The 27,468-nt window shown below is 40.7% G+C and overlaps 1 protein-coding gene across 1 annotated transcript in view; it reads left to right on the top strand.

The window, feature by feature from the left end:
* Positions 1-27,468, top strand: part of ltk (leukocyte receptor tyrosine kinase) — a 77,062-nt gene that overhangs the window by 38,549 nt on the left and 11,045 nt on the right. The window contains exons 5-22 of the mRNA XM_088648207.1: positions 1,139-1,278; positions 1,393-1,527; positions 6,261-6,410; positions 6,971-7,071; positions 7,326-7,489; positions 8,546-8,640; positions 10,850-10,948; positions 11,428-11,602; positions 13,356-13,506; positions 13,983-14,117; positions 15,181-15,337; positions 15,693-15,875; positions 17,010-17,108; positions 18,125-18,277; positions 18,935-19,045; positions 25,371-25,557; positions 26,345-26,435; positions 27,081-27,145. Of these exons, the coding sequence (XP_088504333.1) occupies positions 1,139-1,278; positions 1,393-1,527; positions 6,261-6,410; positions 6,971-7,071; positions 7,326-7,489; positions 8,546-8,640; positions 10,850-10,948; positions 11,428-11,602; positions 13,356-13,506; positions 13,983-14,117; positions 15,181-15,337; positions 15,693-15,875; positions 17,010-17,108; positions 18,125-18,277; positions 18,935-19,045; positions 25,371-25,557; positions 26,345-26,435; positions 27,081-27,145 (2,391 nt within the window). The remainder of the gene's footprint in view (positions 1-1,138; positions 1,279-1,392; positions 1,528-6,260; positions 6,411-6,970; positions 7,072-7,325; positions 7,490-8,545; positions 8,641-10,849; positions 10,949-11,427; positions 11,603-13,355; positions 13,507-13,982; positions 14,118-15,180; positions 15,338-15,692; positions 15,876-17,009; positions 17,109-18,124; positions 18,278-18,934; positions 19,046-25,370; positions 25,558-26,344; positions 26,436-27,080; positions 27,146-27,468) is intronic.

Genomic DNA, 27,468 nt, shown 5'->3' with positions numbered 1-27,468 from the left:
AATTAATCATACAGTAGATGGCAAATAATGATGAGGACTTTCATTCTTCTTCTGGGAGAACAAAATTTTAAGATTGAAGAAGGAATGGTGCACATTTTGAAACTTGAAGATGTCCTACTGTTCTAACAGCACAGCCGAATACATTCATGCTATAGTTCATCTCTGTCTCAACTAAATGGGCATGATCAGGTTCATTTCCGTTTAAATGGGCCCTAAGGTAAATACAATTTTGTTGAAGGACATTAGGAGACCATTAAAATATCTACAAAGCTACTGTTAATACATAGAGAATAGTCTGTAACAAAAGTCACACAGCTTAAATGCAGATTATTTCTGAAAGGTAAGCTTTTAAGCCTGATAGAAATAGTTATCATTGATTAAATCATCATGATTTCTTCCACTCCTCCACAAGTAGTTAATGGCTTTGATTAACACCATTAACAGTCAATACAATTGTTTGTGTCCTGTTACTGATTGCAGCCTGTGTATGATTCTGGGCAACAGTTTTAAGGTGCCAGAAGGTAATATGCTTTCAAATTGCACTTAACTGCAGCCTTCTACAGAAAACAGAGCAGCTGAGGAATGGTGTGACACAATCTACACTTAATACTTTTTAAATTAATGTTAAAAACTCTATTAATTAAAAAAAATCCTGTTCAATGTAAGCATTGATTTATAGCCTTAAAAGAATGAGTATGTAGTCATTAATTTAAGTGTTTACTGTTACTCAACAGTCTGTATTTTTGTTTTCAATTTAACTTTTTTTTTAATTTGAATAAATGAATTGGATTAATAAGATTAAATGACATACAATATGCCCTTACTGCTAATCATGGAAATAACATTTGATTTTAGCAAAGGGTTTCTAGAATGATTCAATCTATTGCTGATAAATTGAAGGAGTTTTTAGGCCAAGTCTAGTTGAAGTTGAATAGTTTCTTTTCTCACTGTGATTCATTGGTCCTCTGTATCTGTTTTTTGACCCTTAAAGTAATTTAGCATGCTGCCCCATCTCTCCAAGTGTACTGTTAAAGAGGTCCTTAACGGGAAAAAGAAAAAAAAAATTTAGGATGTGAGGTGTGAGTGACTGCTATCTGCTGCTGCAGCCTCTGACCCTGGATTCCTCTGTTTTGTTCAGGGCCCAGTGGGAGGCGCTGGTTGCCGAGATTGGTCAGGTAGATCAGCCCTTTCAGGTCACCCTCTTGTACTCCATATGTGGCCATGGAACTGGGGGCACACTAGCTATCGACTCCCTGGAGCTCAAGGACTGTGACATAGGTAAGAGGAATTAAGAGGACGGGCGGGGAGCTGTATGAAAGCCGGAGGAGACTGGGCTACATAGAGCCTCAGTGTGCCAGTATGGGACTCCTGTTCTCTTCCGTGTCGTGACAGGTGCTCGCCGGCCGGAGGCCAGCTGTGTGGAGGGCACGTCTTTCCAATGTGACGTGGGGGGATGCATCGACAAGAGCAAAGTGTGCGACTTCCACAAAGACTGCCCCCTAGGGGAAGACGAGGCAGCTGTCTGTGGTGAGTAATTTACCTCTTGGTGTGCTCCATTGGGAATTCCAGCTTGTGGGAGGAGTTTAAAAGGGCTACCCCCTAGTGGAAACCAAGAGAATTGTCTGCATTGAGTAGGTTTTAATTCTGTAATTTTTAGTGGGGATCCGCTAAGTAACTCTCTGAATTTCTTGTTGTTTCATGAAATTGCAGCTGCAGTGACTCCTATTTTTCACAGTTTAGTGGAGCAACAGTTTAGTGGAGATGAGTTCAATGCTCTCTTGATTTTGTTATACAGTAGAACAAAAAGGCATTAAAATAAATTAGTAACCTGTTTCCTCAATAGTTCAGGTGGGTAGCTGCGTCAGCAATGGAAGCAATGGAACAAGTAATAGGTTTATTCCATGCTGGAAAAAAAGAAGAAAGAAAACACAACATTTCGGCTTTGAGCCTTCTTCAGGTGTAACACCTGAAGAAGGCTCCACGGCTGAAACGTTGTGTTTTCTTTCTTCTTTTTTTCAGTATGGAATAAACCTATTACTTGTTCCTTTGTTTCCTTAATAGATCTTTCTCCAGTCAAATAAAATGCATCAAATGTGTTGCATACAGCAGTGTAGAGGGTAGTGATTCGTTCACCATAGGGCCAATTTCATGTACTGTAAAAGCACCCCAGAGTAATGCGCAATGAAATAAAACCACACCACACTCAGCCCCTGCTGGGTGTTGAGAAACCTTAATTGCTGGGGTTATTTGAGCTGCAGGGTTTCTTGGCAGGAGAGAAAATTAGAAACAGTTGAATTTTCACCTGTTCAATATCATTCTCTTCTTCTAGCACAGGGATCAGAAGTATTTTACCACGTTTATTCATAACAAAGAAAATTGTGAAGTTTTTGCTGACACATGGTGTTGGGATGTAGAATTAGGGGGTCAGGGGGTTAGGGTTAGGGTTAAGCTGTTGGGTACATTTTTATAAGTAGGATCAGCAACTTGGCCTGGTGGCTGTGACTGTAGAGAGAAGAGCAGAGTTAAAAGTCAAGCTAAGGTTAGTTTTCAAGAATTATGCTAGTGATGGGGTTATGTTAAAGCTAAACAACATTGATCAAAGGTAGAAAGTTATCTGGCATTACAGTTGGAGGATTTGGGGGTTTAAGGGTGAAGCTTAAGAGGTCTGACTGAGATTAACCTAAAACCTGTAGGGATAGAGTCTTTTTTGGTATTACAGTAGGTTATATTTTTGTGGAACCAACTTTCAGTCAGAGCTAGAGAATGGATATGGCATTCGGTTTAGATTGAAGTTGATTACAGGTTTATGAGGCTGGAGTTTGCGGTAAGGTGACGCAATCCATTTGGTAATTTACTGTGTATTTCTTAGACAATGTTGATCTAGCAAAACCTTTTGGACCTAAACTCTTTAAAAACAGAAGTGATCAATTAAAAATAATTAGGAAGCCATGCTTTGTTTTGGAACCTGAAATACACTGCTTGTTTTAACTAAACATTTAAGCTTAGTGTAATATATAATATTTAATATCTTTGATAGGGGAAAAAAACCCTCTAACTTCACTCAGACATACCTTGTGTAAAACAAAACTTTGGCATAAATTGTTAGAGAATAAATGATTTCATATGACATTTTGGTACTGGCACATCATGTGGATTCTTTTCAAACTGGGCAGATGTCTGAGGCTGGTCTACCCAAGCCACAAGGCTAAACTTGAGAGTCGCTCATTCTGTGCACATGACCATTTTTTTTATAATTCTGCTGTGGTGGTAGTGGATCAGTCAGAAAAAAAATCTTGTTTTTCTTGCAGTGATAAACTCCAAATCCCTGAGTTTTAGGAATTTTTCAAACTAAACAAAAACCTGTCACAGTTTCATCTGAGAAAACATCTTCTAACCCTCCTGAACTTCAGCTCCAGCTTAAATGCCTTTCTGCTTTAAGTGTAGGCGATGTTATTCTTGATGAGCGGGGACTGAAATTGTTTAACTGATTAATTTTATGACTTTCTTTTCATTTAAGAAATAGTAAAGCACAGTTATTGATTGCAAAAGTCTCACATCCCAGCAATATGAGAACTAATTGCAAATGAACTGTTCTTGTTATTCATCAAAAGCATGTAGCAGATGGTTTTAGAGATATACTTTATCTAACAAAAGAAGCATTCTTTGAACAGAAGTACAAGCAGAGACAGCATAGGTCAATCCTGTCAATTCAGTGGAAAAGTATTACCATTTTCAGACATTCTTTTGAGCAAATTAAACCCTTTGACAAAGAGATCAGTCAGCAGGTGCTGTATTTTGCCTTTAAATAACAGTTTTTTTAAATCAGTCACTCTGATATTGAACATCTTTGACCTACAATAATTGAATGTATAGTTATTTTCACATGTGTTCACCCAAGGTTCCCATTCAAAGCAAGACTGCTGTGAAAGATATAAAGTACACAGCTGTTCGTGCAAGTCATTTCTCTTGTTTTTTGACTAATTTTGCAGAGGCAGCTGTATCGAATATCACATGCCAGGAGAGTTTGCACTACCTGATCATTATGTTTTTTGCCATATACCTCTGTTAACTTTAACCTTATAATAGCTTATGTCAAGAGCTGTTTTCTTTCATTTAGTAGATCTTTAAACATTTGAAAGCATGACATACACCAAAACTTCAGAAGTAAGTGTTCAGTAGTATTTCACAGTTATAGGTATAAAGTCAAGAAATCTCTTCTCTCTATATCCCTACATAGGCAGTCTGTCTTTGTGCAACATACTGTAATCATTTTGTCAGAATCCAAACTTGCAGTCCTTTTGCTTTGTCTTCTATCCAACAATAGATGGTTTTGCATGTGTAGTTCTAACAGATTTCTCACTGGGAGCACAACACAGTATGTGCTAAGCAGTGCTAAGTAATGAGGCTGCTTTAAAAACTGGCAGTACTCCTTAAAATGTTTAAATTGTTGAGCCCTGGGGATGAGTCGCAAATTCAATTCCTGGCAAGCAGAAAGAGCTTTAAATGTACGTATGTGCGCTCAACAGACCAATTCATTATGCTAAGTGAATGCTGCATGCTTGCTATAGAGAACTGCCTGAAACCACCAGCTATCAATACATCCACATAACCAGCAATGAAACAAATCAGCACAGCTTGACAACATATAGAAAGATGTTTCTTTAGAAATCCTAATTGAAAAATACAAATATATTTTGAAACAGACATTGCTGCTGCTATATACAACTGCTGTAACAACTGCCGCTAATAATTGTTTCCTTGTCTAGAAATGCAGATAACCATCTGCCTAACATTTGGTCATTTGTTTTTAAATGGCTTTAGTTGTTTTTCTTAAATGAACTGAGCTGACAAAGTTGGGTTTGGTAAGGTTTTTCACTCTGAATAGGTTTCTGACTATGTCTATAAACTAGAGTATGTCTGAAGTGTGGGTCGAGGAGGAAAAAAAATCACCAAGATTTATTTGTACATAAAGGAAAACAATGTTTTCTTAATAAAATTGTCATGATCACGGACTGAAATCCATGTCAGATCTTGTAGAAGACCCTATGCGATGCGGTAAGAGCTGGGAAAAGGGAACACACAAGGGTTTAATAGTGCACAAAATAATAGTGACAATACGTGAGACAGTGAACGGGGAAGACAAAACGGCATCCAAATCCAAACGGGTCCAAGGGCAGGTTAAAGCACAGTCCGAGAGTCCATCAACAAGGAATCCATTCTGGGACGCGACAAAGTTAAAATCCCCGGGAGGGGGGAACACACGGACAGACAAAACATGGAGGTCCAAGGGTGACGGGGCGAGATCCTCCAGACCCCGGGCTCAGGAAGCGGGAGGTGTCGGGGATGAGGCCTATGCCCTCAGGAGACGGACGTAGGGTTTCCTGGTGCTAGGCGGGCCTCGCGACATCTTACCCTAATGATGAGCCCCGAGGACTGGAGGAGCTGGTCTTTAAGAAATAACGCTTAAAGGGGACACCTGGGGAACTTAATCACACGGACAATAATGGGAGCAGTGGAGCGCCCTCTAGGGAGGGATGTCGGGCATGACACAAATAAATAAAAAAGAATGTAATAGTCCTAGATATTGCCTGCTTACAATGGCTGTGTAGTCCCCCTGCTTTGCACAGCTCCACTGCACTGGTCCCTTGAGAGTAAGTTGGGCCAAGATGTGAGATTGTAGCCAGAAACAAACCCTTGGAGCTCTGGCAGTAAAAAGATTCTCCAGTGTAACAGAACGGCTGAAATTTTAATGTGCACAGTATGATGCTGAAAACAACACAGCATCTTCTGTAAGAGCTTGTGATATGCTGGTCTGCTCTGCAGCCAAAGACTGCTCTCACTTGTGCAGTATATGCACAGCACTGCACACAATAAAATTCATATCGCTAACCTGCTATGAGTGAACATGTCAAGTTGTGAGGTCACCATCATAAAAACCTTTCTGGAACTCCTTAGAAGGCGAGACAAAACAAAAAAAACTCTGGTCTCTGGGACGAATATTTTTGAACTTTTAAGAAAATATCCTTCCTATTATTTTCTTTATGGCAGCAGAGAATGTTCCCTTAACATTCATTGCCAAGTACAGATCACATTCTTCTCATGGCTGTAGCAGGGCCGATCAGCACTTCCAGACAACTGAATATTTATATTGAGCATAACTAATCATTGATGAAAAGAACATAGACTGATCATTTTCTTAAGTATCCTGTATCTGTATGATAGTAAAGATGGAATGGGATCTCTCTGTTTCCGTTGCCTAGACTCCCTGCCCCCTGGAGCCTACTGTTCATTCGAGTCTGGGCCTTGTGGCTGGTCTGTGTCCAGTGAGCCCTCCTCCTGGATGCTGATCAGTGGGAAGGACCTCTCCACTAGCTCAGGTCTCCTAGGATCCACTCTGCAGAACACTGAAGGTACACCCCTGTCCAGGCACCCCTTGCTAAACATCCTTCCCAAGAAACTGTTCTCTCCACTAGATGAATGCAACCTATTCAATTTGGTTCTTTTCTGAGTAGTTTGGATTTGTCACACGGTATATTTAATTTTAGAGTTTATGGGGTCACCAGTTAGCTTATCTAAAAAAAGAGGCTCACCCTGCAGGCAGATGAAGCCTTATAATTCAGACATTGCTGTTTTGTTCCCTAAATGGCAGTAACAAACTGCCCACGCAGTGTCTAATGGCACACAAGTAGGGCTAAGTGGGCATGAGCTGGTCACCATCCTTTCAACATGCAGTAGCCACAGCAACTCCTGTGGAATTTTGCCTGTCAGCTTGCAGTTCACACTTTGTGCATGATTCTCTGTAAGGGTGACATCTGCAAGTTCTAACATAGGGCATTTGAAAAGAAGAATATTTGTCTGTTCAATTTTTCTTTAAGAAGATTTAAGGCCTGTGCGAAATAATATTGATTTGGTTTCTGGGAAGGTTAGTAGGTATAATTGCTCAATGCGTCCCTTTTGCCGTCACTTGCAGGCCACTTCCTGTTCATGAGAGTAGGTGATAACTCCACTGGTGGAAGTGCTGTGACTCAGAGCCCCTTCCTTCCACCTACAGCTGCCACTGGGGAGTGCCAGGTGAGACCGATGTAGCCAGTAGCTCCTATGTAATACCAGTAGTCATCATGAGCCAGAGTACTAGAGCCAGACTCCAAGAGAGTGTTGATCCCAAAAACTTTCTACACTATTACTATTACTATTGCTGCAGTCATAGTATTTAAAGTTGCTTGTAAATCTCAGACAAACTCATCCAGACAAAAATGTTCCACTAAATGGAAGAGTCCAGGACCAGCAGGATTTCACCCTGAAGCCTTTTAAAATGTTGTTTACAGGTGCAGTTCTCCCTCTACCTGTACGGGGAGTACAATGGCACAGTGCTGCTGTCAGTGGAGGAAAATGGTACAACAGGAGCATCCCCCCTGGTGTGGGAGAGAACAGGCAGCTGGAAGGACAGCTGGCTGGAGGTCACTCTGCAGCTCTCTGACATTCTGAATGGGTACTCACTCTTCAAAGGGGTAGTTTAATATATATGTATTGCTGTACAGTTAGCCGGACATTTAAGCATGGAGAGCGCAGGACTAAATTCACATCTCCCGAGTGGATCTAACCTTTTCCAGACGCAGTTCAGTTACTTTAAAAAGAAAGCCAGCAGCCATATCACCCTGCACCTCACAATTGGCAGCCCACTGAAGCTAAGTAGGTGTGAGCCTGGTCAGTACCTGGATGGAGACCTCCTGGGAAAAACTAAGCTTGCTTCTGGAGCCAGCAGTTGGTGCTCACCCTGCGGTCTGTGTGGTTCCTAATGCCCCAGTATATTGACAGGGACACTATACTGTAAACAGGTGCCGTCTTTCGGTTGAGACGTAAAACCAAGGTCCTGACTCTCTGTGGTCATTAAAAATCCCAGGGTACTTCTCGTAAAGAGTAGGTGTGTAACACCGGCGTCCTGGCCATATTTCCCCCTGGCTTTTATCACACACGGCCTCCTAGTAATCCCCGTCATGGCTTCATCACTCTGTTCTCCTCCCCACTGATAGCTGGTGTGTGGTGAGAGTACTAGCGTACTATGGCTGCCGTTGCATCATCCAAGTGGGGCAGCACATTGGAGGAGGGGGGCACACTGGTGGAGGGGAGTCCCCATTACTGTAAAGCACTTTGAGTGGAGTTTCCGGAAAAGCACTATATCAATATATCAATATAGCACCTTACATCAATTTCCCTACGGAATTAATAAAGTATTATCTATCTATCTATATAAGTGTAAGGAATTATTCATTATTATTATTCAGCCTCCCTGTTTGCCTTTTATTCTGTCTGCACATCTGAACAAGGCTCACCCGTTTGCCAGACACAAAGTACCACAGCAAATATCCTGCTTGCTCTCACATGACTTCCAAAGTCATTTATTAGCATTGTTAATGCGAGTTAAAATGTTAAAAGGAGTTAATGAAGTCCCAGTAAATGTGTGGAGGCTGTTCAAGACCGTACTGTTTGGTTAGTTTGGTAAAGACAAAGTATTTTAGTATTTTTTACGGAACCTGTGATCCTCTAGGTTTCACCTGAGCCTGAAGGCCGTTTGGAGGCCAGGTTCGACTGCAGATATTGCTGTGGACAGCATAACTCTGGGACCTTCCTGCTTTGACATAGGTATGTGTGCTTTTCCAGATGATTTTGTCCCCTGCCTCAGTCAGCACTTGGATAAGAACCACAAGGTACAGATAGACATTGAGGAGGACATATCAGGAGGTTCTTTTTCATCCAACGGACACAGCAGCAAAACCTTCAGGCTTTGTGAGGATTTAGGCTTGATAAGGTTGTAGTCTGACTAATCTCCTCAAAATAGAAAGAAAAGACTCTTGGTTGCATCCCTGGGAGTGTAATGAAAAAGATTCCATGAAACAATATTGTATCATGATTTGATCAAGATTTGGAAAATAATGTTGTTTTGGATTGCACAAGGTCTTTACTCGTCCAATATTTTTCTTGACTGGTTCACTTTGGAATGCAACATATTGAATTGATATTTGCTATTCCCACTGCTGCTTGAATTATCCGACTACTGTGCTGTTATCAAGTACTGGTCCTGCCAACACCCCCTTCAAATAATTCCAGCGTATTCTGCATGTCCACGAATTCATCACTATTACCGCCTTGTCTCAAAGTCCTCGAATAATGTTACGTTATAATCCACATATAAAATCTGCAAACCCAGTTGTGTTGAGGTGATACTTTTGCAGTGAAACATAATCATAATGATTACATTCTGTATATGTCAATAGCACTAAAAACAGCTTTGGCAGTAGGCATTGCCGTCCTTGTGTAGGTTTATAAATATTTTGGGCCAAGAGGAGCAATAGTCTGCAGTTGAGCAGCTCAGTGACGGGGGGATTGGAACACAGAGAGGAGGATGGTCAGTGGTCACCTGCTGGATTGGAGGTGGAGATGCAGGTGCCCTAGAAATATACCTACCGTGGTAAAAAGAAAAGTGTGAAAGTCTTGGAAAAACCTGGAACCATAATATCAGCCCTAGGGAAATAACAGTGTATGGTATACAGTAAACGGGGAGAATCCATGGGAACACTGGGAGCTAGCAAATTTACTGTACCATGGTGAGCTTTCACGCTAGAAAGTGATGTGACAGGCTGATTAGAAATAGCTTTACAAGGCAAATGGAGACACATTGCAAAGCAATGCTAATGCACTGCGCTTGAACCCAACCACAGACACACGTTCAAATATGACAGGTTCTTCTTAGAAGCTCCCCGCAATTCTCTGAAGGCTTTGTACCCTTATGCTTTACACTTGTATCAGGCTAAGAAAGAAAAGTCTGCCTGAGCCTTTTGCAATTCTGAAAGAATCTTTCTAAGACGCTGTCTTCACTCAGCATCAGGAGACTTTTTGTAGCAAGATATGATTCTGGTAAATTCTAAAGGGGATAAATTGATGTCAGTGGTCTGTCTCATCATGCAGATTTTACGTCTGTGCTCTATTCTCAAATCAGCAAAAAGAACTGCTTGATTCTCTTTTCCTACTGGGAGTCCTAGAAAGAGCTGAGCTGCATGTTAACTATTGTTGCGGTTTACTGTAACCGAGACAGGAATCCGAACATGGAGCCTTGCCAGCAAAGCTCTGAGCATTAAAAATAACCCAAGCCCTATTAAAAACTGCTCTATCTGTAGTACTGTGTGGGATATAGGTGGATATGGAAACTTTATGGCATCAGCCATTTGTCCTTTCAATTAACAACCACTCGTCATCTCACTTCGAATGCTGTGTGAAAGTACAGCAGGAGCATTATGCTGAAGAGTCACCCTGCAATTGAAGGAGATCTATGCTAAAACATCTGTTTATCACAAACTGCAGATTCCAGGCACGTGTTCCATTCCTGGGATCCAGATAATTTTGGTAGCACTCATTCTTTTCTCACTCCTTTTACAACATGGTATTTTTCCATGTTGTAAAAGGCGCTGCTCTTTCATTCCCCCGTCTTATAAACCACCCTTATTCTTCTCATGCTTTTAAATGGGTCTCCCTGCGTCACCCTTGTCATTAAGTTCCCTTTTGTCATAATGTAGTGTACAGCCTCCCTCAAGTCTGTCTCGGTGTCATTAGTAACTGTTTGGCTTTGTCAGTCATCCATCTTCATCAGTCATGAATCCTTGACTTTAGGAGGTGCTCTTGAAAAGCATGCTTTGTTTATTGCCCAATAAATGCCTCCTTCCTTGGCTCAGTGTCAGCTCACTCTCTCAGCTGACAATTCCAATTTGGAAAGAAATCTTAGCCAGTTGCTCGATTTTTATTTTTAATTTTTTCTACCCATATGCCCTACCTCTTCTTTCTGGCTCTCCCATTTCAGATCCAACTACTATGTTCCAGAGGCACAGGCTCCTACAGGAGATGGGTGCAATCAATGACCTGGACTTCTTTGGTCCACTTCCTGAGCCCTCTGCAACAGGTACAGCACACACTGCAGCATTTGGGGTGGGAGAGCGAGCTCTCTGAATGCACTCTCATTAATGGAGAGGAGGACTACAAAGAAAGGTTCTTACATGAGGTTGCTAAGAGTTCTAGTAGTGGTTTGCTATTTTTGATAATGCGCTGATGTCACAATGTTCCAGATTGCTTTGTTCTCTTTATTTCTGCTTTGTCTTTTTTATATAGGTACAAGACTATAAAAAGTGAAAGGTGAATTTTTGACGCTAAGAGACTTGTCAAATGTATGCGAAAGTGCATTGGTTGCAAGTTTTTTTATATTTTCTAATAGTCTCTCAGGTCTTGCACACAGCATGTCAGCCTCTTCAGGGCCAAAATTGATGCTGACGTCTTTCTCCCGAAGGAGAGATCTTGCCTGTAACTCTGTGTGTCTGTGATGTGGCCTGTAGATCAAAGTGATGCCTGTGCTTTAACTCCTTGCTCTTTCCTGCTTGTCCTCAGAAGTGTCCTCCATGTCATGGTGGTTTACTTCCTGTGGCGCCAGTGGCCCCCGGGGGCCCACACAGGCTCAGTGCGACAGTGCCTACCGCAACACCAATGTCAGCATCACTGTGGGGAAGGACGGGCCACTGAAGGGTGTGCAGATGTGGAGGGTGCCAGCTACAAACCGATACCTGTAGGTACATGGGCATTAGAATCTGAATCAGGCACTGCCATCTGTGGAACATTTAGTGTCAGGAGCGAAAGCATGTGGCAAGCATTGTGAATGAATGTACTGTAGGAGGGAACAGACCCTTAAGCTTCAAAAGGAGGATCAAGGAAATGGTAATTGTGCTGTGCTGTTAGCCATATTAAGCACCGTAGCATTGAAAATCATTGTCATTGATGTCTACTTTCCCCAGGACAATGGCATCAATTGCACCTAAACAGCAAATGTACAGTAGTTGAATAAATTTGCAGTCGAATAGCCCAGTAAGGTTTGTTAGGAAAATAAGTTGCAAAGGTCAAAGATAGTATTCATTAGATTGTGAAAACGTATATAGTTAAAGGCCTATAGATCCTCCTAATTTGTTATAATTTATACTACACATGCTTTAATGAATTAAATAGTTCTTCATTCTATACCAAGTCTTACACTATCTTCATTATTTAGTATTGTGTGTGAAGCCCAAAAATAATGCAGCTTTGAGACTCATTGCAAGGGCTGTGTATCACCATACTTGAAGAGTTTACAGTTGTCTGCACTCAAACTGAAGTAGCCCCAAGTTCATCTTTCACGAAGACAGTGGCGTTCCACAATGATTCCTAGGAGTTCCCAACTAGCAAGCATCTTCGTGTAAAGCCTTTCGAATCACTGCAACCCCAATGGATTTCAAACTAAATGAATTCTTTTCAGGTTGTGAAAATTAATAGAAATCTTAGAAGTGAGTGATTTTGCAAGAGTTTGACCATGACAAGATTCCTGTAGGAAAGTACTCTTCAAGGGTGAATTCTTATGGACACAGGATATTTGAATCCCGATGGTGTTTACCTCACAAGTTGAGAGTATGGAACAATTAACTGGCCATGTTTTTTAAATTGATCTGGATGCTCAGATAATTTAGCAATTACTGCAGCTACCAACTAGACTAGATGGGCTGAATAGCCTGCTCTTGTTTGTAACCTTTCAGAGACTGATTTTGAATAAATTCAAAGTCAGCTAGAAACTGTGTCTCAGGATGCTATGGTCAGTCCATTCTCCATGGTCATGGAGATGTCATACTGGTTCAGTGTACTTTTAGCTCTAAGCATTGGATCTAATTTTATATAATTTTACTACACACAAAAATGGAATCGAGAAGAATTACCAGTGTCTGCAGTTTTTGATTATTTCTCTTTCCTCATTGTTCATAACCTCCTGGACAAATTGCTGACCAAATGGTCTTGCCACATTACCCAATATGTGGGCTTTTGTGTGTCTTTTTTATCAGTAATTCTTTACATAGCTGCCAGTTATAATGTGTGGCTTTTGAAATAGGAATTAAAATGTAGACTAATTAAAGATGTATAAGTAATAAAAATAAAATTCTTAGGTGCTGAAGCAAAGGCAGTACGTGGTGAGGCAATTCATACTTTCATTTTGTCATATTTATTGTTGCCTCATTTAAGCAACCAGCTGTATGTGGTATTCCTAACTTATTCATATTCTTTTCATGTACAGTGCCTATTATGCTGTATATGCAGTATACATACTGATAAAAAGGCATCTGGAGGGAATAAATGTATGAAAAGTGGTCAGCGGGACAAACTCAGACACCATTGTGGTCCCCACTTCAAAATGGTTGGGATCTGTAATCTGAGCTGCCCTGTATCCTCTGGCATTCATCAGAGTCACTGTGCCATTGCATCCTCTTACTCCGGGCTCTGTCTTCATGCTCCTCTGGATTCAGGATCTCTGCCTATGGTGCGGCAGGGGGAAAGGGAGCCAAGAACCACAACAAGCGCTCGCACGGGGTCTTCATCTCCGCTGTCTTCCCCCTGGAGAAGGGTGACATCCTGTACATTCTGGTGGGACAGCAAGGAGAGGACGCCTGTCCAGCGGTAATTAAGGACCAGGATGGGGAAGAGGCACAATTCTGCCACACAAAAGAATACCACTCATACTGGTGCCGCAGACTAGACAATTAAGAAGTCTTGTACGATGTCTGACAGTTCCTTTTCTCATTTTGTTATGACTACAAGTGTTTAAAAAGCTTCTTTGTAGAGATTTACCACAGATCTCTGCAGTGCTAATGTGAAAATTAGGGTTTAAAAATGGATATTGTGGTCCTCTTTTCTTTGTTTTCATGAAATGCTATTCAGAAAGCCTTTCATGAGACATAAAACAAGCAGAAAATTAGCAGATTTTACTTTGTATTGTGTACAAACAAATTGCAACTGTTTTCTAAAAACAAGATAACAATGCCTCAGGTCGTTTTGCAGGTCATAGGTAGAGAAGTCTTGGATCTTAGATGTTGAGTGACTGATTCATCGCTGTTTCCAAACAACCCTATTTCTATTTGCCCGTGTCTTGTCAGCGGAATCCTCTGACCCAGCAGGTGTGTCTGGGGGAGTCGTCGGTGATTGAAGATGACCATTTCAGTGGGGGCAGCACTGTGCGGGAATGGGCAGGAGGAGGGGGTGGAGGCGGTGGGGCAACATATATATTTAAGGTAAGACATGTCTGTGGCTATTACGATAAGACATAGATGGGCCATTTGTAACCTTTCTTATGTTATTATTTTTCCTGACCCTTTCTGAATTATTGGAGTTGTGCACAGAATGCATTTTTGAACTATTCCAGCTTACAATCTGCAGCCATAAAGAAAGGTATAAAGGCTAGATCTTTTAGTGATCCAGAAAAAAAGCCCATCACTGCAAGTCTTGATTGTCATGACTTCTCTTGACAGGCCATTCATTCATACTACAGTATATGCCACACTTGTTGCTATTAGGTAATCCCTCCAAATCTTTGTCAAAGTCCTCAGGTGTTTGATGCTTGAATACCTTCTAGTCTTCTCTATTCAAGACCAGGAATCTAGGATTCAAGAAAGAGAAATTTTTCATTTGACTATGCAGCACACCTGCACAGCCCAGGGAATGTTCCTCTTTTTAACCAATTTGAGAGCAGAAAAAACATTTTTGAAACCTGGAGAACATACTGTAACTGCACAATCTTTTAATAAGCTCTTACTATTGTACAATTTTAACACATTTTCACATAATTTAAATGTTTTTTAACATCCTACTGTATATTCAACGTTTTGTGTGGGTGTTTTCACAGGAGGAAGACTATCCCTGTGAAGATTCTGCTAATTACAGTATTCCAATTTAAACTCCAGCCTTTACATGTAGTTTGTGTTTTCTATTCATTGCCCAGCTCTCAACTTAAAGCATTCACTGCATGGATATCTATGCAACATTTTTTTCAATGCAAAAATTGATCATTAATATGGAGTTTTATCAAAAGCCTTTCGAACACCTAAATATATAATATGTTCTGCATCTGTGGATCTACCGATGTGTCTGTACAAGCTTTTCCAAATCCTTCCGAATCCTGTTCCCATACAAGTTGGTCCTCATACAATTGTTTTCAAGGTGGAAGATTAAAGTGAGTGTTGTGCCAGTTTCTCTGGTCACTCTATTTTACGCTGTGCTTTGACTCTGTGCTTTTGAAATCTTAGTCCGTCTGTGCGAGCAGCATCCGCCAGTGACGGCATGCTCCTCTTCCTGCAGATGGAGAACGGCGAACACGTCCCCCTGCTCATTGCAGCTGGGGGGGGAGGCAAGGCCTACATGGAGGACCCTGAGAGCAGCCTGGACCACATCCCCCTGGAGCAGTATGAAAATGACACGACGACATCTGGAGCCAATGGCAGAACCTCTGTCGCAGGTGACCTCTCCTTCCTGCCCCTGCGGTCACTGGCCCTGTGCCCTCCGAGGGCAGCTTTGTGCTTTGGCAACACCTAGCGTGGTTAGGAAACACTCCGTCGTTGAAGATCCACCTAGACGCAGAGCAAATGATCATTTTCTTTGCACAGGAAGTTGTTTGAGGTTATTAAGCAGCAGAAAGAGTGAGGGAAGGAATACATTTGTCACATTTTCAAATGCGCAAACACTTGACTGTTGAAAGTAATGCAGTGTGAGTTTTACCTCAAATGCATATTCGAGTTTGAGCTGTATGTGGAGAAAGAAATTAGCTCAAGGGCTGATATTGTGGGGGGTTTTTGTGTGTGTGTGCTCTGCAGGTGGAGGCGGAGGCTGGAAGGATGTGACCAAATACTTGTGGGGTGGCAGGTCTCTCCTGGAAGGAGCTGAAGGGGGATCATCATGCCCCCAGGCCCTCTCAAAACTGGCCTGGGCAACTTTTGGGGGGTTTGGAGGTGGAGGAGGTGCCTGTACTGCCGGAGGGGGTGGTGGTGGATATAGAGGTACATTCTGAAACAGATCAAGCATTACCATCTATTTCTTCAACCTTCTTTGTCTGTTTTAGTCTTATTTTCTATAGCTTGTATTTTACTGTAATTCAGATCCACAGAGCATCCATGTGGCATGATATAAGGATGGTTAGTGCTGTCTCACAGCTCTTGGGTCCTGCGTTGATTACCAAATCACTATACCTTCTGTGCGGAGGTTGCGTGATCTCCTCCGTTTGCAATGGTTTGCTCTTCCACCATCCAAAGACATGATGTCTAGGTTAATGATGTCTTAGATTCCTCTGCCTTGTCCCTGTGTGTGTGCAATTGTCCTGTGGTGGACTGGTGTCCTGTCCAGGATGTATTGTACTGTATTTATGGTATAAAACTTATAAGTCTAGGATAAGCTGCAGAAAAACAAGTGAAGCTCTATGAGGATTTGAATATTCATCCATCTATTATCAGAAAGCCAGAGTTGACAGCCTTTTCAAAAATGTTGCTGTGGTGAAATGCTTACTGATGTACAGTATAGTATTTTTCCTGAATTGCTGTAAAGCATATGGAAAATGTCTAGAATTCACATTGAAGACTCGCTTGAGAGATCTTTTGGATTAGCTGTAACCACAGTGACTATAACTACATGTTTTTCCTCTATTGTGTGTGATTTAAAATGATATTTAGCATTTGACTTTGTCAAAGATAAAACAGACACACCTCTATCTACTCTGTCTTTTTGTTCTTGGCAGCCAGTGAGGAAATTCTATAAGAAACATTGCCAGTAAATTTTCTCCTGGAAGGATATGATGTCTGGCAGAATTCTGCTTCTCTAGCTCTAATGCGATATACTAAAACTGGATCTGATATTGGTGTTAGACAAATAATTGATTAGAATGATGCCACTTTACATAACACAACAAGTCAAACGATATTGCCAGATTACAAGTATGCATATTTTAATGTTAATATATACAGTAAGAAATCTGAAATATATATAAGAATGATATGTGGTCATATTTTAGAATACAGAGAACAAAATCGTTTTTCAGTCAAGCTTTGTTCTGATCAATCTTTTCCATCGCCTTCTGAAATACACTGCTTTGACTCTGCTTTAATGTGCCTCACCTTCATCTTCATCCCTCTGGGCCTCAGGAGGCGATGCTGCTCCTACTGATGACATCACGGCGGATGGCCAGGACGGAATTTCGTTTGTGAACCCCATTGGAGAGATGTACCTCCAGCCTCTGGCAGGTATGGGAGCAGCCCAGCCGAGCTCCTGAGAGCAGCAGGAGAGTTGTTTTACCAGGTCCAGTTTTACCGCTGCAGTACAAGTGGCAGGAGCTGGGCGGTGCAAATAATAATAATAATGTTTCTTTATTAGCCCTATACAATTTCTTGCATTAGGAATTCATCTTTTCGCATACCCCAGCTTTTCTCCATGGAGACACAGACAGGGAGAGAAGCTTGGGGTCAGAGCACAGGGTCTGCCATTGTACGGCACCCCTGGAGCAGTTGGGGTTAAGGGCCTTGCTCAGGGGCCCAACGGAGTAGGATTCCTCTGCCGGCCACGGGATTTGAACCAGTAACCTTCCAGTCACAGGCGCAGATCCTTAGCCACAGAGCCACCGCTCCGCCCAATATTTTTCTTCTGTAGAAATCCGGACAGCAGGTTTTCAAATGCTTTTATTTTTTTAAACATTAGGGTATTTTCTTATTTAAGAAAACATTGTAACCATGAAAGTGCTTTCATACTGTAATTGTAATATGACAAAAGGGAAACAAGAAGGACGCAGAAGAGTTACACAGGAGAGGTCATTCAGTCTATGAAGCCTATCTGGTAGGCACAAGCTACTTAGCAATGTTGTTTAGGCTGATACCCCAGATTCCTTCAAGAAACAGCTGGATCCTTTGATCCTTGGATCGATTTACTACTTCCAATAGGCCCAAAGGTCAGCTCTCCGTTGCAACTGCTCCTTTGTTCTTAAGATGAATGCCACTGACTGAGTACAGTATGAGCCCTGCAATAACACTCTAATTGTTTTAAACGTTTTAATGCACAGTAGTCTAATGGCTGGATCAAACTGTTTTGCTTTGAAAATTTTACAGTCATGCCTCCAGCACGTCATTTAGAAGTCTTTATTCCTAAAGGACAGAAGAAAAGCGTTTTTTTTAACAATGCAACACAACTTTTCTGTAACTCACAGGCACAGATGTTACCAGTGTGACCATCTCTGAGCCTGTGTTGTAATTCTCTTCCCCCTCACCAGCGATGGAGAGTCATGGTGAAGCAGAGATCAAGGTGCAGCTGAACTGCAGCCATTGCCAGTCGGAGAGCTGCAAACGGGATGAAGACACCAAGCTTATTCTGTGCCTCTGTCACAATGATGAAGTGCTAGCCAGTGACAACGTCACCTGCACAGGTGAGGTGATGCCTATTGCAGAAGCTTAACCTCTTCTTCTTCCCTACTTCACCCACAATATACACCTCCACAGACCTATTTCAGACAGCAGTGCTGCATCTCTCAGCTAGACCATCATCAGTTGTGCTCTTTGTGTTTTCTCCTGTGTGAAGTGTGGAACCCTTAAATTACTCCTTTACTAAAGTATAAATGCTTCATCCTGTTTAAATTAGACATTTTAGTCAGCAGGCAGAAAAGCTGCTTCCCTATGGTAAAAAAAAATCTTTGGTATGAACCAGTAGAGTTTTCAAAAGTAAGAATTCCTAAATTATTCTTACTCTAGCTAGATTTCAGAATTGCATGTTTAACAAAAATAAGATCATTGGCTTTTCACAGTCATTCCAGCAAATGTCCCTAGTAATCATCTCTTGTGTAATACAGTAAATTGTATATTGTATTTCATTTAAAGTGCAATATAGCCAAGAATACAATATAGTTTGAATATTAGTTGTATTTTAATATTTCTTTTATAAAATGAAAGAAGAAGTCCATGCATATGGACAGAGTTGTAACAGAAGTGTAATTGCAGTCATGAATGTTGTTTTTTATGATTTTATTGGGTATCCAGTGATCTTTTGGGGGGCTGGACCTTGCTGATCTTCCGCCTCTGTCCCACAGCTCCACGAGGGCCTGCCCCAGAGGGACATCTCTCCCTGCCCCTCATCCTGGTTGTGGTGGTATCCACTGTGGTGACGGGTATCGTCTTGGCCTGTGCCAGCCTCACGCTCAGTAAGAGACTCTACCAGCTCTGTATGCGCTCTGTGCCCTCTGTGCCAAACTTCCACCGCCTCTGAGGGCCACAGTGGCAGACATCCTGAGCCCAGCGACACTTACATTCCCTCGGCAGCCTAGGGTCAGCACCCATCAACTGATACCCACTGCCATTTTATGAGTTTTTGGTTTTCAGCCTATGATACTCGAATGCTGGAGGTTGCTGTGTGGTTGCCAGGTGGCAACTAATGCTTAGGATATTGTACCTACTGGCCCAGTGAAATAGAACTGAAACAACATACACATGCTGCTGCTTTTGCAATTCAACAGATCAGTGTGGTCTATTGCAATGGAAAAAGGGAAGTACAGACTGTGAGGTAGCTGTACAGTATGTCTTTTCTGTCACACAAATATCTCCCATGTTCGTGCTGCATTTGTATAAGAGCCAGGGGTTTAAAGCATTTTCTTTTTTTTGTTGTGCCTAATACTACATGACAGCTCCTGTAGTGTATCTTTATGTGCAAGGCATATAGGGTGCTGCAGGATAGTGTAAATCATAAGTGGAACTCAAAGTAAGTGGACAAAAACACAGTAAATCACAATAATTAATTATTATAGTGACACAGGGAAGGTTTCATAGCTTGGCAACTTAACTACCTAGTGTCCCTGTGCCTTGTAGCAGCCTTGCAGTTACCTGTCCCAAACAAAGGTTGTTATTTCAGTTCTGAATTTTGCTGGGTAATTGCTCTGAATTGTTCTTTGAATTTTGGACAAATTTCAGCTTATGGATAATTCCCCTTGTAGCCAACAAAGGCACTGTATATTCTTGGCTTCATATCCTGTGAGTTAAAGTTTAAGCTGAAGTCTGAACATGCCACTTTTTCACTGTTTCTACACCACTTTTGGTTGTGGTTTCATACTCGGCAGGAGTACGGTATGGTGAAAAAGTAACTAAACCTCTTTGAAAGGTCAATTTTAACGTATTTAGACATACCTTCTTCTCTTCCTTGCCAAGTCCTAATAGGTGATGAAACTGACTGCATTGGACAAATAACACACATTGGACAAATTATTTAGAAAAATCAGCCAGTATTCATTCCTCTTTGTGGTAAGAAAGTAAGTGCACCCCTTGACTCAGTAGCTTGTGGCACCCCTTTAGCACAGTTACCAAATGAAACATTTCCTGTTTAATCTCTCAAGCAGGTACTAACTGTGAGAACAGTGAAACGCTGGAAGCACAAGATGTTTTCATGTCACCTGTGTTTTTGCTCAATCCCTGAATTTGAGAAAAATGCAGTGACAGAAATACAGTTGGCTTTGGGCAATACTTCATACAGCTGCAGCAATTCTCAAAATTAAAAGATAAAAATAAAGACTGATAAAATTATTACATTCTACAGTCAACAGTTTCTACTCCGTTGTCATGGTTTCTGTCAGTAAAGGTTCTACAGAGATCACAGTCCTTGTTTGACAGTCACCTTTTAAATAACGTTTATGTAGAGCTAAACGTTCTTTACTTTAAAATCACTGTGATTAAAAGTGCACACTAAAAGCAGATCATTATCCTTGAAGTTTTACACCTAGTAACCTGTTCCAAAAAGAATATACAGTATACTGTAATTAACATCCTTAAGGAATTAGAAAATTCTGGATCAAAATTACTCTTTTCAAAACATCAGTATCAGTATCAGTCTTATGTACGAAGCACAAAAGAGACCAGGAACAGTTAAATTAATATTACAGAAATGTTGGAAATTATAATATCTTATAATTCATATTCTATACAATATATAAATTATGTATAAAATCATGTTATGGTTAATATGAAATTATAATTTAACTTCCCAATATATTTATATTCATAATCATTTATGTTTATGCATGTTTGCGTTTAGAAAGAGATACTACAAACAAGTCATAATAATAATGAATTATTAGTAGTAGTGCAGCCTAAATAAACAAAAAACTGGCATGTAATGATACATTTTGCATCTTCCCCACCAAAATAGGATATTGCCTCTCTTCAGCTGTGGAAAACATTCATGACTTCCTCTGCAATGTTAGCATCCTATCTTCTTTTCCCCCAATATGATTCTCTTCTCCCTGATCTTATGCCAATAACACTATAAATACAGTACATGTGCACAGTATAGAGCAATATTGACAAGCTGCTGGATTTAGCTGACAGATGACATAGCCAAGTTCAACAAAGTTAGTCTTCCTTTGAGAGAAAGACCTAATTTTGCAGTCGACTGTGCTTGAGGGTATGCTTTGGATATGGAAGCATGTGAGTTGGAAATCTGTAGGCATCCTTCATACCGCAAGGGAAAATCCTGCGATAATGAGACATTCATTGTATTGCATCAGAAATTCCTTGCTGAGATTAGACCACAGAGCTGAATTTACATAAATTCAAAATGAAAGACAGAATAAAATATTGTAAAACAATTGTTCTAAAAACATAGGGTCATGCTAAGACAGACAAAGTCTAGCATGTAGTCGGACTCACAGTCAGTCACTCTCAACAGCTACTAGCCTGTCCTGGAGGCAGACAGGACCTTTAACTGTGTGGGTTCAATTTAGAACATTATAGCCTTCTGATTCACAGATTGAGTCTCACTCTAGAGTAAACTTGCTTCTTTTTGGGAATTGGGAAGCATTCAGTAAAAACCTGTTTGTAAAATATGCTAGGGTTTTCAAACTGAAATACATGAACCAAGATCCATTCAAGAACTTGTGAGAATGCTAGAGTTTGAACTTGGTTGGTGTTTTTTTTTTAACTGATGATGGAGATCAAACCCCATGGTAAAGAAAAGACAAAGTTGTATTTCTAGTCACATGTAATTATATCACATTAATTTTAAATTAAGCCTGACCTATGGCTAAAGGAAATGAGAAAAAGTTCACATGATTTCACTAAACTGTGTTCAAAAACACAGTCTCAGCCATGACAGGGAAGACTATTGCTATTCATATGAGTGGTGTGCTTTTATTTGTAGAACAAAAACAATATCTCTCATTAGGTTATTTATTGTATATTAAGAGCCTTCTGATTGTTAGGTAAAGGTGCAATTTTTAGAAGAGTTTGATATGGTAAGTGGTCTGCTAAGACACTCAGCAATTGAAGTGGTCCATGAAATAACAGTATGAGAGCCAACACTCCTTTAAAGTATTTTATGTTAAAACCAACATTTTTTTCACGGCAAATGTACTACATAAAACTGTATTGTTGTCTGCGATTTCTCATAAAACAACCATCTTGAAAAGTAGTGATGTTGGGAAGTTAGGACTTGAGTAGACACTAACCCCTTTCAGAAATGAATCTCCTGTACAGTACATTACCTCGCTTCTTTCTGTGATTAGGTGGAAATCTGAGCCCTTTATGCAGTGTGTCTGGGATTTTACCTTCCTGTTTACTTGCACAGCGAGGACTTGGTAGTGTCATAACTGTCATGAGATTGACAACGCAGATACAAAGAGCCACAACTGCGCATTTTGAAATTATCTAGAATCTGGTTCCCAAGAACTAAGTCTAATGAGCAAACACAGTAGGTGTAATAGGTGTATTACTTCTCTAATTGCTGCTTCAAAATTATTGTTGCCTAGTGCCCAGACTCTCTTTACAAAGTATTTTAAACTGTCTGCTGTGTTTTGTAATACAATTTTACAGATTTAGATATTGTACAGTGCAAAAGACAAATATAAGCCACAGCCAAGCTGGAACATTTCTACATACAGTATAAGTCCCATTGGTAGATTTCCATCCAATCATTTAATCAGGTACTGCTTCTGTATCTTTAAACCTACAGTACTTGGCCAATCTTATAACACTTGGTGGTGTTCAATGTAAGGTGACCTCACTTTTACTTTGCTTGTTGTTTACCCATGCTCATTTATGTTTTATGTAAAGGAACAAGTAAAGGATTATTCCTTGCTTAAAAGAGAAAAAAAGAAACATGTTTCAGCTGTGGAGCCTTCTTCAGGTGTGGAATTCTGGTTTAGTGAGAGACGTAGCCCAGTGAGGAGGAGATGGAAGACAAAGATTTAGAGGAAGGCATAGGGGGTCGCAGCAGAAGTCGGCTGAAGTAGTTCAAGTAGGTGGCTGTGTTAGCATGCGTGGGCTGCAATGGAACAATTACCTGTAAAGGTTTATTTCATGCTGAAAAGGGAAGAAAAGAAACACAACATTTCAGCTGTGGAGCCTTTTTTGGGTGTGTGTTTTATGTAGTCTTCTTTGTTCAGGAAATTTTGTCTGGCAAGTCTGAGTGGAATTCCTGGTAAAGGATTTTGTGAATGGGGATGGTCTGCTTTTTATAACTTAGTTAAAGTTAATTATCCTTGAAAACCTTAAATCAGAGGCTCTGAACTGTGGTTTTCTTTAAGTTGGAAAACGAGAACATTTCCTATATCATTACCAATTTCATGCCAAGAGTTGTGCAAAACGAAATGTCTGCTTGATTCTTTTTAAATAATGTAATAAAGAACAGTCAAAAACACAATTTCCAGACATGTTCTGTGGTTAATCGAGCAGATGGACATTTTTGTATTGTACTGTAGACCTGTCCATGTTGAAAAGATTATGTACATTTTTAACACATCTAACAAACAATAAAGTTGTAGCAAATGTTTTTAAAACACTGTGACCTGCCATATAATTTATTGTATAAATGTTTCCTGTGTTTCAGTGCAGCGAGGATACTAACGTTCTCATTAGCCTCAGCTGCAGTCCCATGGAACTTATTATTCAGCATCTTTTTTATTTCTGAGTCACTGAGCCGTGCTGAGCAAAACTTGCATTCAATCAAGTGAAATCTTCTCACATTAAAGCTAAACGCTATTGTCACGGAAAGTTATTTTCCTTTAAATTTACTCTTAGTAAAGACAACGCTTTGTGCGCAATTATCCATACTGAAGTCAGTGACCGAAGTCACTTACCTGTGACACTTAGGTTCTAAAAATAATCTGTTGTCAAACTAGCTAAAAGAAACAAAGGTCTCTGTGGCAACCCAGAGATATGCCAGCACAGTCTGAAATTGTTGGAAAGTTCATTATACACTTACAATTGTCTGTGTTCCTTTTTCAAATAGAGGTGTTAACCACGGTGCCTTGAAAAAATTCCCTTCCCAGTTCTTGAACACTGGCTTTCCTATAGTTCTTTTATTCAGATGGTAAAGCATTCGTATTTTTTGCTCTGGTGACTAATGGCTACCAAAAAACGCCCAGGTGGGTTCTGTACAGCGGTAAATGAAGCAAGTACTCTACCATAAGTAAATTGCTGGGAAATTCTAAGAGATGAAAAGGTGTATAGAAAAGAAAAGAATTAAATCATAATTATTAATTTGTTTCCTGTATCAGGTGAGTTTTTCTACTTGCACATCAAAGCGGTTCTTGCTACATTTACAATGGAAATAGACTTCTCTGTTCCTGGCTCTAGGGGGTTCTGATGTGAAAGAAGTCCACAACTCCAGTGGCTACACATGCTCCGGTGTATTGCCTGGCCCTAGTCCTGGTCCCAGGTCCTCCGGGAGACCCGATATCAGGTTAACAGTGTCTCTTCATCTAAGGTTTCCCCCATGCAGGTTGGTAGTCTGTGCCAGGGGCCCAGCCGAGTGTGTCCGCCCCTTCTCTCTAGGGCCTGCAGCCTGAGGACACAGGGATGCTGGCACCCAAAGCCCTGACCATCATGCAGCGCCACCCCCAGGCAGACTACCAACCTGCATCGGGGATCTGGCACACCGCAGCTCCACTGAGGGTGAGTCTGCTGGAGCAATGGCCTTTGGTCTTAGGGGTATCAGGCTGGAAGTTATTATCGGGGCTGCTTGACATAAAAATCACTCAGCAGTACGGTGATCTTCAGCTCTGGGCCTCAGAGCTGCAATCCAGGTTTTACAGGTCTCTTTATCATTATCTGCACATGGTGTAAATTAGTCCAGTTAAGTAAATGAGTTCAATTACATACCCGAAATGTCACATGTAATGAGATCCAGAAAGTACTCTAACTCTCAAAGAATAGAGGTGAGAATTAGTTCACTAATGGATATTGAAACACCTCTTGCTGAGACTATACACCAGTACTATTGTGAGCGTTTTGGTGTCATTTATTTCACAACCCAAATTGCTAACGTTTCTGGGGGAAAAAAAACACATATTGGATTCTTTTATCGTTGTTGAACAAGACTGTTCTGAATTAGTAATTAGCCTTAGATGTTTTTGCAGCCTTTTTCCTCAGGAAAAAGAACGTCTTTCATCTTTCATGCCATATCAGTGTTGTCATTTCAGAGTTGTAGTATAAAAGATGTATCTCCCACTCCCTTCTGTCCCTCTCTCCTCTGTGGCTCTGCAGTTTACTACCGCAAGAAGACCCAGCTGCAGGCAGTGCGCGTGCGCCTGCAGAGCCCCGAGTACAAGCTCAGCAAGATCCGTGCGTCCACCATCATGACCGACTACAACCCCAACTACTGCTTCGCCGGCAAGGCCGCGTCCCTCAGCGACCTGAAGGAGGTGCCGCGCAAGAACATCTCTCTGCTCAGGTACCCCGGCAGAACCAAAATGGAGGATTAGTGCACATACACTACAGTATTACAATACTGTACAGTGCTCAGTACTCTGATTTCCGGTCAGATTTATATAACACCAGAAATGAATTCTACATTTTACTGCCTTTTTTAAAACTTCACCACATTGTCAAGATGGGGACAATGAGGAGGCTACAAAACATGGAGTGTCAAAACCCACTTTCCCAAACTTTAATCCAGCAATTTTGTATTTAATTTTGTTGGTAATGCACATTCTTGAAACCTGTGTCTTAATACTCCTCAGTTCCTTGTCTTCGAGCTTTTTTTATTTGTGTGTGTTTGTCTGCCAGGTACAGGATAGTATCTAAGTTCTATTATGATATTCTTGCTGCTTTGTGTTAGCTAGTCCATCTATTTTTGCCTTATCTGTAAAATCTTATAAGTTTGTCAACTGTACTATAATCTAGATCATTTATGTAAATCAGAAGAAGAACTGGGCCTCAAACAGAACATTGTGGTACTACACTAATCACATCAGTTGAACATGACTTATTTCACTTACATCTGTCCATCAAACAGTTTCCTGTTGCTTTCATATTGAAGGCTTTAGTTTATAGCCAATGCTATAATAACCTGGTTAAATAAAAGTAGAATGTCTGTTTATTAATACCTTTCCTTTCAAATTCCATGCTGACTACTCGTGATAACATTTGGTAATAAAAACAGAAATTACTTGTTCGTAGATAGTGCTGCTGATTACCCTGTCTCTCCCAACCTCTTTCTCTCCCTGACTGGTGCTCAGAGCTCTGGGACATGGTGCATTTGGAGAAGTGTACGAGGGTCAGGTCTTGGGTATTGCTGGGGAGAGTGGACCCCTGCAGGTTGCTGTCAAGGTGAGCTCACTAGGGCATTGTTTGAGAGACCAGTAGACAGGATTATGGGCAGAACATGGAAGTGTTTTGTATCAAAAGTGCAGATGTAGGTAGAAACATAATCCAAATACTGTTTTAAAAGCACATATTATACAAGTTGTACAAAGAAATCATATGACTGTGAATATATGCATTATACAGTAGATTCATACCCTGACCTGGCAAAATCTTTACAGTATAATACAGTACTTTCAAGTGTGAATGGCATTAGACATGCTACAGTACCAATCTGAACTCTAAGTCTCAGTGGTAAGAACAGATCTTTACCAATGGGCTCACATATTCAATAATCCCATATTCCCTGCTCAGCCTGACTCTTTTGTATGCAGAGAAGGACACGGGAATTCAGAAGTTATTCAACTCTTACTTCATGAGGTTTAATGGTTCTCCACTTGTGATGAGCACAACATTTCTTAGCTTCAGTAAAAAAAAACTGGATATCCTAATCAATTCCAAAGTTAAGATTCTATCAATGGAGGTATATACTGTATTAATAGATGTAATTACAAATGTTTCTTGCAGGATTTCTTATTTTCTTTAGACTGAATTTATTCTGCTCCTGAATTCATTGAAAAAATAATTTATTTTTATACTTTTGATCTCTAGACTCTACCTGAGATCTGTTCAGAACAGGATGAGATGGACTTCCTGATGGAGGCTCTGATAATGAGGTCAGTTAGACTGGATAGGTGATCACACAACCAAGCGCTTCTCTGCACCCACTGTATTAATTTAATAAGAAACTAATAGATTACACAAACTAGAAGTGAGAATCTTTTGCTGTGTTCCACCAAATCTCTGTATTTCCCTAGACCAGTGATGCTCACCCTTGCAGGGTCTTTACGTTATTCTGCCTGAGCTCCTAATCACTTACTGTAATTTAATCATTTATTGTCTTAAACGATCTGCTATCAGCTACAGGTGTTTCCAAGTCTTCAGTCATTGTTGTTCACCAGGATTAATTGTTAAGTGTTATCGACTGTACACAGACTTT

The sequence above is a fragment of the Lepisosteus platostomus genome, chromosome 10 (assembly GCF_059453375.1).
Source record: "Lepisosteus platostomus isolate fLepPlt1 chromosome 10, fLepPlt1.hap1, whole genome shotgun sequence".
Taxonomy (NCBI): Eukaryota; Metazoa; Chordata; class Actinopteri; order Semionotiformes; family Lepisosteidae; genus Lepisosteus; species Lepisosteus platostomus.
The sequence above is the reverse complement of the archived record's forward strand: the minus strand, read 5'-3'. Positions and strand labels throughout refer to the sequence as shown.